We start from the raw sequence: 13,419 nt of genomic DNA on the forward strand, positions 1-13,419 counted from the left end.
GCAACTAGAATGACTCCAGGGTGGCAGTCAGAGGACACTTATTTCCCTGAGTATACCTTGAAATATCCAGACCTAGGGCTAAGGACACCTCTGATGGACTTATCTGCTCTTAGGATGTTCCCATAAACACATACTTGATGCACATGGAGCTGGGTGTCCTTCCTGGCTGCATCTTCCCAGATGGCTGTCAGTACAGAAGGTTGGGTTATATGCACAGAACAAGGACTGGTCCTTGGGTAACCAAGGACCAGCATTCTAGACAGAAGAAAAAGGAATAAAAAATAATTTTAATATCAAAAAGCCACAACAAGGAGTTGTTTGGGGACTGTCAGGACATTTCTTGGCAGCCTGTGTTCTTCTGCTATGTACCCAGGACTGTAACTCAGGTCCAAGCCTAGTTCTCACCCTCAGCGGTATTGGGATCTGCAGCACGTTTTAGGCTTGGCTATTCCTCCAGATTCTGCTGTCGTGAAATAACTGCATTCCTCTGCTGTGACTCCTGGATCTAAAACTGTGGACAGTCATCACAGCCCTCTCCTCTAAGGCAACTGAAGGGCCAGTGAGCTGGTAAACTGGGTCTGCAAGCCAAAACCGATACTCTGGGCTCAAAACTGCAGCTAGTCCCTGAGACTTCCTTCCTTTGGCATTTCCAGAGAGTCCATCGGAGATGGGAGGACAAAGCAAGCTGCACAGTTCAAGAGGCTCCAGTGTGTTTGGGGAAGTTTGACCCAGGCTGTCCTTCTCTACCCCACAGTGAGTGCTGCAGGGCCTAGCTGGGTTCCTCCACAGTCCTGGCTCATTGTGGCAAGCTTCATAAGCTGCCAATGTTGGGGAAGCTCTTCAGTTTCTCTGGGAAGTCGTCTTTGTAGAGCACTGGGTCAGCACGGTGCTCCACCACCTTGAGGGGCATGGTCCCAAAGACGGAAGCAAACTTATTGATGCATTCAGACCTGAGGGTGCAAGCAGAACGGAAGTGTTAGCTGCGGAGACAGCAAAGCCCAACACAGCCACTGTCCACAAGAGAACTGGAAGGGTACCTAGCCCATTGCTGGGCTCTGCAAAGGGCTGTGATGGAAAGCAAGATGATGGGAGATCCCTGGCTCTGTGCGGAGGGAGAAAGTGAATAGGGGATGTTGTCGGCAGGCTTGCAGGTCAGGACACCTGCCCCTCCCCCTCAAATTCCAGTCATTTTTCCAGCACTAGCAGGCCTCAAACCCAGGTGGATTAGCTCCAGCAATCCTTAACCCCATCTCTGCCAGTTATAGGGAAGGAGGATAAAGGAAAGAAAAAAGTCTCTGCTTGCTTAAACTGAAGAGGTGGATGTAAGGGTCCTATCCATGCAAGGCAGAGGAGTAGAGGGATTGGTGACTCCAAATTTCAAGAAATGAGCATTTAACTCCCCGGCACTCACAGATGTTCTGTAAATATCCAGCCATAAGCACTGCTCTGCTGACACAGCCAGAGCCCACAGAGGGCTTTCTGCATAACTGGTGTGATTTTTGTTACTCCCACACTAGAACTGGGAGCAAGAGCAACTTGGTGACAAGAGCTGAACATTGTGAAGCAGAGCCTCCTCCGTGCTTCTCGCAGCTGAACTTTCCTTCAGAAGAAAGGGTCAGGCCCTTTATAGGAATGGCTCAGGTCAGTCAGGCCAACTGAGTGTGACAGCTGGGTGATGAGGGCGTCAGCACCAGGCCAGAGGGGAAAAGCAGCCTGGGAAAAGCCCTTTTGAAGCTGGGGCCCAGAAGGATGGATTTCAGAGGGTCAGTGCTTTCTGGGCAGCTGCCAGAGAGCTACGGAGGAAGCTTGATGAGAGAGTGGCCACAGGGCAGTAGCCAGCTCTAAGTGCTCACAGTCACCTCTCCATCTCTAGATACCCCATAAGCTGCTTCCAAAATGTGTAGACAGAGAAGAGCTCCGGGCTCAGGAAGGTGTCTGTTAGTAAAGGCCGCCATCACCAGGTCTTCCAAAATGTGTAGACAGAGAAGAGCTCCGGGCTCAGGAAGGTGTCTATAGGTGAAGGCCGCCATCACCAGGTCTTCCAAAATGTGTAGACAGAGAAGAGCTCCGGGCTCAGGAAGGTGTCTATAGGTGAAGGCCGCCATCACCAGGTCTTCCAAAATGTGTAGACAGAGAAGAGCTCCGGGCTCAGGAAGGTGTCTATAGGTGAAGGCCGCCATCGCCAGGTCTTCCAAAATGTGTAGAGAGAGAAGAGCTCCGGGCTCAGGAAGGTGTCTGTTAGTGAAGGCCGCCATCGCCAGGTCTTCCGCCCTCGTTGCATCTCTGAAGAGCTTGCACACTGCACCACGGACTTTGGGTCACTAACGTCAACAGATCGACCCACACCACAAAGAGATGACACTCAGTAGACACTCCACAAGGAGTGAGTGCTCGCGCTAGCCCGTTTCTGGTGGGAAGGCTGAGACACTAAGAGGCTGATGTGTAAAAGCCAACTAAATAAATAAATAAATTTGAAAAAAATGTGCCTGAGCCAGAGCCAAACCCAGGGTTTCCAGCTCCTGAGACTAAAGTCTGAGTGACAAGACACAAATCTACTTATTAACCTGTGTGGCCACAACACCAGAGCCCCTGTTCTGTGCCAGGTAATTTACCTACACATCTTACTGATTTCTAAAGCACTCCTCCCCATCCTCATCTCTCTTGCACAAGGCCTGAGTTTATATTAGCCTCATGCTAGATTCAGAGAGGTTAAGTTGCCCAAGAATGATGATTCGCAGTGCTGGAACTGGGATTCCTTCATTGGCTGGGATGTAAATGAACACGGCTGGGTCCAACCTGCGTCACAGGTTTTCAGGCCTATATTTAGTTCTGTATCCAGCAGGCTATACAGTGCTTGGTACAAAGACAGCCATAACTGTTCATGAGCTTATGAATAGACACTATAATTTGAAATGTAATGGAAAAACAGAAGTTCAGGTAAGATACGCCAATTTCTTGGGTTGGATTCCTAACTGGACATAAAATGCTGCTTTAAGTCAATATTGTCTGTCATGGCGTCCTTGGCAATGACATTCGTCAAAGAGAATGAAACTTCTTCTGGTGCTTTAAGAACTAGCAGCCCCTGGAAACAGACTCGAAGGAGTAAAAGCTACTTTCCTTCTCAGATGACAGTTCTGATCCCAGACTCCAAATCTATGACTAAATAAGCAGACTGAACCCCAGGCCCCAATAAAAGGTCCAAGGATGGTGGAGCAGTTTCATCTTCCACCAGAAGACGGAACAAGGGGTAAGCAGACAAGCGCAGGGCTCTACAGTGAACCGTCTCCTGGGCTCTCCTCCTTCCTCCAGCCTAAGTGCCTGATTTCTCAAGTCAGGGCTCAACCTTTACCCATGAAGCTTTGTTCATAGCCAGTGTATTTTCAAATGTGTCTCCTGCCCCTCTATGAATCTCCCAAGTGGATGGCTTGTATTTCCCAGCGGCCCTTGGTCACCAAAACTCACACTTTACGACCTGGCTTAGTTACTTCATGATGTCAACTTTTGGGTCTCCACTAAGCCGGTCTGTTTGTCCCTGGTAGCTGCCTCACTCCAGCTCTGCACACCCTGTCTTTCTTCTATCTCGCCAGGAGACTTCTGGCTTCACATACTGTCTCCCAAATGTAGGAATGTCTCCCTTCTTCCCTTGGATTTTCTTAAGTCCACTGCTCTGTCTGGGGAGCTACCTTCCATACATCTTCATTCCCACTGGCCTGCGCAGAGGGCAAGCTCTCAGGGCCATACATCCTACTGGTGTCATCCATGATTAAAATCTCCTGCCCACATCCACTGCCTTGTTCAAGGACAAGCACTCACCAACTGCTCACCCCTCCCCTGTATTGCTTGCACTGTGAAAGGTCCTGCCATTTTTCTTGACTCAAAAACCCAAGTTATTTCTGTAACTTCTTTCCCCACAGCCTCCCCACACCTATCAAGGTGGCAACAACTCTGGCATGTCTTCCTTAGAACAATTGTGGGTATTTTCACTGTGCCTTTCTGTGTAGATTCAGGCTGGTCATCCTCCTCCTGTCTCTTCAATATTCTTTCCATAATAAGGACTGCTTTAAAAGAGTCTTAGATCAATTCCTTGAACAGGTTAGTCCCCTTTTCAAATCCTTCATGGCTTCTCAGAGTCTGAAGGAAAAACCTAAGCTCTTTAATTGGGGATTCAACCTGGCTCAAAGTAAATTTCTTTATGCCAAAATAACTTTGAACCTGCTGACCTGGCCTCACAGTTTCCATTCCTCTGACCTGCTCATCCTACTTGGAAGATGAAGTCCTGGAGATTTTTAAAAATTTTTAAATTTATTTAAATTTTAATTATTTTTATTTTATGTGCATTGGTATTTTGCCTGCATGCATGCCTGTGTGAAGGTGTCAGATCCCCTGAAACCGGAGTTACAGACATCTGTAAGCTGCCATGTAGGTATTAGGAATAGAACCCAGGTACTCTGGAAGAGCAGCCAGTGCTCCATCTGAGCCACCTCTCCAGCTCCCCTGGTGATCTTAAAAAAAAAAAAAACATTTGTATGCATATATGTTTGTATGTATGTGTGTATGCCACATGAGTGCAGATGCCTGTCAAGGCTAGAAGAGGATACTTAGTCTCTGAAGCTGGAGTTGGTTGTGGGGAACTGAACTTGGGTCATCTGGAAAAGCAGCAAGTTCTCTTAACTACTAAGCCATATCTCCAGCCCCTGGTGATTTCCAAAGCCTCCTTTCCATGTTACCACTTTTAACAAAATTGTTCTGAATAATCCACCCAATAAGAACGTTTCTTTCTTGCCTCTTGTTATTATAAACTGTACTTTCCTAAGGGGATGCACCACAAACAGCCCCAGATTAGGCTTTGTAGACGTATAAATATATACGCGCCTGCTGTGCACAGCCATCGCTGGGAAAGAGGAAGCACTAGGCTCTGAAAGAACTGTAAGAGCTTCACAGCATTCCTGAAGCAGCCTCCATAGCTCTCTGCTCAGGGCATCTTAATCACCTTCCCAAGGGTTCTGGCCCTGCCTTTAGCACAGCTTTAACCCCACCATGAACTTGAAGGTTGCCATCAGGTCAGCTTTCTTCCCTCTGCTGTACTGTAACCTCCACATTAACTCTGCCCGCAACTACTTGCCTCAATGCTATGAATTCTCCCCAGTACTGGGAGTAAGGTAGGTTTTAATAACCATTTCATCTACTCTGGTAGAATTACAACCGGGGCCTTTTCCCAATGAGCTATGGTAGATAATTAACTCTGCCATACTTAACAGCATCTGCAGTGTTATAGGGGCCATTCATATATGATTTCACGTCGACTGTTGGTAAAAGTCAATGGCTTTTGAGTAAGATATCTGTATGAGGGAGCTAAGGATATTATTTAGAGTTAAAGAAACAAAATATCACAGAAGAACCCAAGACCAGATGAAAGGGTCGGGAGGATTTTCTTGTGGTTATGGACTTCAGGAATGAACTCTGTCAGAGAAGCACATGCAGTTTGGGAAGCTGAGCAAAGGCTGCAGCCACATTCTTGGAGCACACTTGAGTCCCTTGACGACTGAGCTAACAGATGTTAGAGCTCGTGGGTCCGCGTATGGAGGGGCTTCTAGAAGAAGTCAGATGGATCCAGGAGCTCTGAAGGCTGGGGACCACGAGGGACTAGTGCAGATCCAAGTGGTCATGAAGAAAGATACCCATGACAGAATTCTTAGGATTCCTAGCCCAGGTGACATGACACGCTCACGTGGCTGCTGAGGAACTAACAGAATGGTTCAGAGTCACCTGTTGTTCCAGTCTTCAGGGCCCGGCAGGTGGCATAGCAGGGGCAGTGGAAACATTTTGTCTCTGCTGGGGTGGGATTAATTCTTTCAAATCAAGCATTACTGTAACATGGAACTATTACCCTGAGAAATAAGCCAGTGTTTCCTTGGAGTCAGCTCACTTCCATTCAAGTGACTACAGACAGTCACTCAGTCCACACAAAGGATCTGGCTTCTACAGCTTAAGGCCAGCTATATTTTTTCAGAGCCTTCCAGCCATTACAAATTGAGTGAGGAGCATCCCAAATTAATTCACTGGGTGACCTAGGTTTGAACTAACTCAATTCCCACAGTGCAAAAGGAGGTGACTGGCTACCAGCTGCTATCCTTGTATCTCTAACACAGGCCCATAAACAGGCCCAGGCAGGAAGTAGGAATGGAGACTAGGGTGGACCTCTGTTCAGAGACGTACTCACCTCTCCACCATGTGAGTCTGGTCGAGTGAGAGCCCATCGATGGCCGTGCACTCAGGACACTTGAACTTTTTTCTTGGGGTTACCTGCCAAGGAACATGAAACACATGGCTGTCAGTGCCCAGGACTATAAAGCCACTCTATGATGCCACTCTGCAGGCTTCTGTGCAGGGATATATATACAGCTGTGCACCCTGTGCATGTATGCACACATGCACATGCGCACACACCTCAGCATTCCTCCATTCAATCTGTGCTGCCTCAGCCAAGGACAGAACTCCCAAGGGCCCAATAAAAGCAGCTTGGAGGGCTTTTGCCTTCTGTAACTGGAAAGAAGCCGTGATGACAAGCTCCTTAATTCCTGTTTAATGACTGTTTTCTCACTGCCAAGGTCCTTGTATAAACACCATTTGTTCTTGCAGTCATGCGGGCAGTGAAATACAGCCTCCCACAGCTTGCAGTCTAACCTTGGTCCCAACAGGCAGCCTCTCTCCTTCTCTTCTAAGGCCCAGAGCTGGAGCAGCACCTCTCCTGAAGATGCCGGTTCATTTCCCAGTTCCCTTGGTCAGGAAAATAACTATACAGCCCACGCCCTAATTCTTCTTCCCTGACTCCTTTAACACTCACTGCCAAGCCTGAGACTCTGGGTGATCCTTCTAGCAAAGCCAGGGAGGCTGCTATGAAGATGAGTAAATGGGGAGGGAAGGGAGAATAACACCAACCAGGGCAATGCCGAGACTCCCAGACTCCACCCATATCAAGCAGTCACAGCTAACCACACGTTAAAGAAGAAATATAAGGTCTGTGGTCCCTGGAAAGCAGCCCCCACAATTTACACTTTCCATTTTTCTTGAAATCCTTTGCTTTGAGTCCTGGGGCACATGACAGGGGACTCAGTGAGACGCCATTCAAGCTGCCAGCCTAAACTCCGATGATGGTGACGCTTTCAGGCTGAGAAGCCTCTGGCACTACTCAATTTCACATGGAGTTCTAATAGCCCACAAGTGGGCTTATACTACTGATCTATAACTTGGGCTCTGATTTGAACACAGTGTTTCAAGAATAAATATATATTTTCAGGTCCAAAGACCTTGTTTTTTTGTTTTTTTTTTTTACCTTTTAGTATTTTATGTCATAAGTATTTTAAAATAATGGTAGTTAGATCTTTAAAGCCAAAGATTAGGACAATTGCATAAGCACTCTACTCTCTGTACAGAAAGCAGTACCTATTTACTGTTCCAACAGCTTCCCTGGGCCAGGGAATAATACTGGGCTCCAGACAGCCAAGCAAGGGGGTGGCACAGACTCTCACCTTAATGACAGCTTTCCCCGTAACATTGGCCACCAAAAAATTCATGGCAATATCTTCACAGTTCATGTGAGCATCCACCCAGTTCTTGATGTCCCCAGGCATTTTGTAGGTATACAGGTAATTAAAATACTGTCACATGAGACAAAAAGGAAGAAATAAAGAATAGTAATTCTCCCTGGCTGGAATATCAAGGGTAACTTGGTGGTACAAGGACAAAGTTAATCACAAGACTTGACTAGGCAAAAGGAGGTTAAGTGGCCTAGCGCCTTTAAAATGGGCTGGTACTGTGCACCGTGGGACACTATGTCACACACACACATCACTAAAAAAATTAAAATGGTAGGTATGTGCTTTTCATTTCTTAAGTTACGATTTACTTTAATGCAGATTCCTGGATAAGTGGCAGGGGCAGATGGACGGTACCAGGCACAGCGAGCTCACCTTCCTAAGAGTCCCTTTAAAGTATAACATTCAATAAATGCAAAATAGAAAGTAAGAGAAATATTTCCATTGTCTTCCTATTAATAAAAAGTGTGAGCCAAACATCCAAGTGGTCAAGACATCGATTGCTCCAGCAAGTCTTTCTGTGGGCCACGCCATGAGCTAGGAGTGAAGGCATATGCTTACAGAAGCCAAACAAGGGCGAGGCAAACCTGAAATTACCATAAACTCCATGAGTAAACTAGAAACTAACAGGTCAAAGCTAAGTGGCCACATGTGGAGGTGTGTTCCCCTAGTCCCAGCACTTGGGAGCCTGAAGCAGGAAGATTGTGAGTTCAAAGCCAGCCTGGGGACCTAGGAAGATCCTGCCTCTAAAAGCAAATGTCTGAACATGTAGATAAGCATGTACAATCATGATAAACTCCCGAAGCTATCAACAGTAGTCTGTTTTGTTTGTTTTACTGAGACCAAAACCTCTATCTTGACCTAGAATCTCAGAAAAGTGGAAGCAGCAAAGACGAGCTGACAGCCAGCAAGAGAGCAGGCTCAGCAGAGCGCTCTACACATTAACTCTGTGACGACTGAGTCTTCTAATTAAACCCTACGCTGTCAGGGAGACTGCAGGGCTGAGGGCAATACTCTAAAATCAAAAGCATAGTACCCAACCTTGCCCTAATTAAAAAAGTAAGGGGTTGGAGTTAAGAGGAGGTACTGCTTTTGCAGAGGACCTGGGTTCAAATTCCAGCATCCACATTATGTGGCCCACAACTGCCTATAACCCCAGCTCCAGGGGATCCAATACCTCTGGGCTCTGCAGGTATTTGCTCTCATGTGCATACAGGCCTCCCTCCTCACATCTACATAACAAAAATAGTAATAAAAGGAAATCTGTTTTTTGTTGTTGTTGTTGTTGTTGTTGTTTTTTGGCTTTTCTAGACAGGGTTTCTCTGTGCAGCTCTGGCTGCCCTGGAACTCACTCTGTAGACCAGGCTGATCTTCACCTCAGAGATTCACCTGCCTCTGCCTCCCAAGTTCTGGGATTAAAGGCATGTGCCACCATGCTCAGTATAAAAGCAAATCTTAAGTCATCTCTCAGAACACACACAGGAAACAGCATCCTTACCAGAATCTGGTCCGAACTCACACTGTAAGACTAATTTTATTCATCAAAACAGCTAAGTTTAATTTTCTAAATGTACTGTTATGCAAAGAATGGCAAGGCAGTCAGTTTCATGTCCTGTTGGCATTGGCAATGAAGGAATCTAAGACACCCAGCAGTCACTCCTTCTGTTGTAATTATACCTTTAGGAACCTAATAGTCACAAGCACAATAGTTACAAAAAGGATATAAATTGCTACTTAAACATTAGATACTAACATTATCTGAAATGACAAAAATTAAATACTCAATGGTAGAGAAATACATAACTTAAGAAATATTAAGACAGTGGCTTATTACCAATTATGCTACAAAATAACTGTTTATAAAGAGAGATGAATGGCCTGAGAAAACACTAATAGCAAAAAGTGCACAGGTGAGAATGTGTGCAACTACATATATGTATGTGTGTGTAGAGAACAGAAGGCCTTTCTGGCACCTCCCAACCAAGCTGTCTCTAAATGATACAAGAAAATGCAGCTTCTCCTCACATGTTGATATGAATTTTTGGTGCTTTTTATTTAGAAAGAGTATCATACAACATGACTCTTCCAAGCTTTTTAGATAAAACCTTTTTCTAAACCCAGCAAAAGCCTGGAAGATTAAGCAAGCGAGTCAAACAGGTGCCACACACGCCCTTACCTTGTGGTAGAAAGCCGCACCCGTGAGCACCATGGACACTTCATTGGTCCACTCAGACTCGTACTTCCACTTGTTCATCTCATGGTCCCAGAGATGCAGGCGGCCTGGGTAGCCTACCAGCCGGTCAGGAAATTCCCGCCAGACCTAGGGACAGAGCACACCGATAAGCCATCCCCAGTTCAGATGAGCACCGAGTACTGAGGTTCCCAGGCTGGCCTCAACAGACACCTGGGGTCAGGGTGGGCTGCTGAGGACTCCACCAAGCAGGTGCTAGCATCCCACCAGTGTTCAGAGGTAGAGGTGGACTTTGACTTCTTCTAGAACATCATGTGTCATTTCATGTGGAAAAAGGGCTTGCTGAGTATTGTCTATGCCAGCTAGACACGGAACAGACTGTCTTCCCTCCTCTGCATAACAAGCATTCAGAAAATTAAACTTAGCTGTTTGATAAATGAGACAAACTTACTGTGAGCTCTGAGCAGGGTCTGGTGGGGCGGCAGTTCCCTGTATGTGTGCTGACAGTCAGCACTTCACTGCTCTATGCTCTGGAACATTCTGAGAACAACCGATTCTAGATCTGGGAAATCCTCAGAGATGGCGCTTAGACTGACAGAACAGCGCACTAGACACCAATGAGAAACAAGGAAGGGGCTGAGGGGCGGAGGCTTAGCTTTCATCTGTCTACCTTGAACACATCAGGATCATGAGTTCAGATCCCTAGAACCTACACAGGAAAGAAGTGGGGACACAGTGTCCCCCTGTGATCACAGCAGAGGGCAGGGACAGGCAGACCCCTGAGACTCAATGGCCAGCTTGCCTAGCTAAATCAGTGAGTTTCAGGGTGAGTGAGAAATTTTACCTCAAAAAATTCAAGTGGAGATCGATCAAGAAAAGACCTTGGACACATACACCTGTATGTATACAAAGGCCTTGGACACGTGCACCTGCATGTATGTACACATGGACCTTGGACACATGCACTTGCATGTATGTACACATGGGCCTTGGAAACGTGCACCTGCATGTATGTACACATGGACCTTGGACACGTGCACCTGCATGTACACATGGGCCTTGGACACGTGCACCTGCATGTACACATGAGCCTTGGACACGTGCACCTGCATGCACACATGGACCTTGGACACATGCACTTGCATGCACACATGGACCTTGGACACATGCACTTGCATGTATGTACACATGGGCCTTGGAAACGTGCACCTGCATGTATGTACACATGGACCTTGGACACGTGCACCTGCATGTACACATGGGCCTTGGACACGTGCACCTGCATGCACACATGGACCTTGGACACGTGCACCTGCATGCACACATGGACCTTGGACACGTGCACCTGCATGTATGCACACATGGACCTTGGACACATGCACCTGTATGTACACATTTACCTTGGACATGTGCACCTGCATGTATGTACACATGGACCTTGGACACGTGCACCTGCATGCACACATGGACCTTGGACACGTGCACCTGTATGTACATATGGACCTTGGACACGTGCACCTGCATGCACACATTTACCTTGGACACGTGCACCTGCATGTACACATGGACCTTGGACACGTGCACCTGTATGCACACATGGACCTTGGACACGTGCACCTGCATGTACACATGGACCTTGGACACGTGCACCTGCATGCACACATGGGCCTTGGACACGTGTACCTGCATGCACACATGGGCCTTGGACATGTGCACCTGCATGTACACATGGACCTTGGACACGTGCACCTGCATGCACACATGGGCCTTGGACACGTGTACCTGCATGTACACATGGGCCTTGGACACATGCACCTTCCTGCATGTACACATGGACCTTGGACACGTGCACCTGTATGTACACATGGGCCTTGGACAGGTGAACCCGCATGCACACATGGGCCTTGGACACGTGCACCTGCATGTACACATGGGCCTTGGACACGTGCACCTGCATGTATGCATGGGACCCAGTGAGACAGGTTAATGGGCAAAGGTGTCTTCTGCCACGCATGATGACCTGGGTTCCATCCTGAGGGACTCACATGGTAGGAGAGAGGTGACTTATGCAAGCTGGCCTCTGACCTCCATATGGACATCATGACACATCATGGCAGATCCATTCCCACAAAAATACATTAAAACACAATAAAAAGTTTTTTTTTTTAATCCAAGCATACACTACTCCCTCAATTCCCACCCCCACACAAGGAGCTCAATAAATCAGGGATAATTTGCTGCCTACTTGTGAAGCTTATTTTCTTCTCAGCTGGGCCAACCTTCAGCAGCGTCTAAAGGATGGCACCCCCAAAGGCCTCACCTCAGTCCCTCTCTTTAGGGAATCTCATTCATCTCATTACTTTAAATCCCAGCTCTAATTTCATCACTTCATATCTGCTCAGCCCTGCAGGCCACTGAGATATCCAGCGTCTTTCCGGCTACCCTGCCTGGGTAAATAAAGGTTCTCTCTACTACCATGCTGAACAGTGTGTACTCTGCACCTTGTCATCTGACAGCACTGGTTACCTGCACCAGACCTCACCAGATAAGGCTTGTGGAAGCTTAAGTTCCTTCACACAGAGAGCGACCGGAAGGTCAACCCATTTTCCCTGAGACTGCAGCCATTCCCTTTCTTCTGTCTGTTTCTCCCAGCTGTGCACAATCCTTTCCAAGCTGCTATGGTCTCAGGAGGTGCTGTGTATGGAAAATGGAGGATTAGCTGAAGGGAACTTCACTTTCTACACTGCTTTTGGGAAGCAGTCATCCATGCTGGGGTGGGACTGCTCCACAATTCAGTTTTTTGGGGCTCATTCATGCTCCTGTCGATAAGTCCAATAAAAGCATTAGTTCACCCAGCTAGAACTTGAGTAGAAGTGTTTCTTCAGTTTGCCACTGGTACCGTATCTAGGATGGTGTTTACAGGAAAAGTTAAGAATGGCTCAAACAGAACTCAATCTCACATCTCAGAAAGACCCTTCAAGCTTCTCTCAGTCAGTTGCCCCACTAGCTCAAGCCCAGATGCCCAGGCAGCCTTTGTCCTCCTTTCCAGATCTATTACAACGTCCTGCTGGCTCTACTTCCAGCCACCTCTAACTTTACTTCTGCACTCCCTGGAGCTCCAACCAGATTCCGGGTCAGCCACCTCTTTCTCTCCTCTCAAACCGGAACCGGCCAGCATCTCTAACAGTACTAGTCTAGAAGAACTACAGGTATTCCTGGCCTCTGGGCTCTTTCCTAGCGTTATATGTTATTTTTGTTACACATTTATCTATAGAAGTGATGTGGTCATGTTCCAGAGTGACAAGCAGCTTCCCATCACTTTACGACACTGAGCTTGAGGAGAACATGTGGATGCCATTCTCCAGGGCACAGCCGGGTGGTTAGCAGCAATACCCCTCCTTTGGAGCTACTTGGGGCTCTCATAAGAGAACCACACACTAGGGGCTTAGATTAGAAGCTTCTGAATTCCAGGAGACCAGAAGCCTTGAGTCAAGGTTGTCAGGGCCATGTCCCACTGACAGCTGTTGGCAAAGACCCTAACGGGCCCCTGGCTTGTGGTGCTTGGCTATCATTTCTTCTGTTTCCTCCTTCTCCTCCTCCTCTTTTGCCAACAGATGCATCAACTAGCCCTCC

General features: G+C 47.3%; 1 protein-coding gene across 1 annotated transcript in view; it reads right to left on the bottom strand.

Moving 5' to 3' along the window:
* Positions 1-271: 271 nt before the first annotated feature.
* The window catches only part of Ext2 (exostosin glycosyltransferase 2), a 139,826-nt gene continuing 126,678 nt past the window's right edge, over positions 272-13,419 (bottom strand). Inside the window, exons 11-14 of the mRNA XM_041641297.1 lie at positions 9,772-9,915; positions 7,530-7,658; positions 6,221-6,303; positions 272-950 (exon numbers count right to left, since the gene is read on the bottom strand). Of these exons, the coding sequence (XP_041497231.1) occupies positions 812-950; positions 6,221-6,303; positions 7,530-7,658; positions 9,772-9,915 (495 nt within the window). The 3' untranslated portion in view covers positions 272-811. The remainder of the gene's footprint in view (positions 951-6,220; positions 6,304-7,529; positions 7,659-9,771; positions 9,916-13,419) is intronic.

The sequence above is a fragment of the Microtus oregoni genome, unplaced genomic scaffold (genome assembly GCF_018167655.1).
Source record: "Microtus oregoni isolate MIOR12 unplaced genomic scaffold, Mior012 000068F_ref0000429, whole genome shotgun sequence".
Taxonomy (NCBI): domain Eukaryota; kingdom Metazoa; phylum Chordata; class Mammalia; order Rodentia; family Cricetidae; genus Microtus; species Microtus oregoni.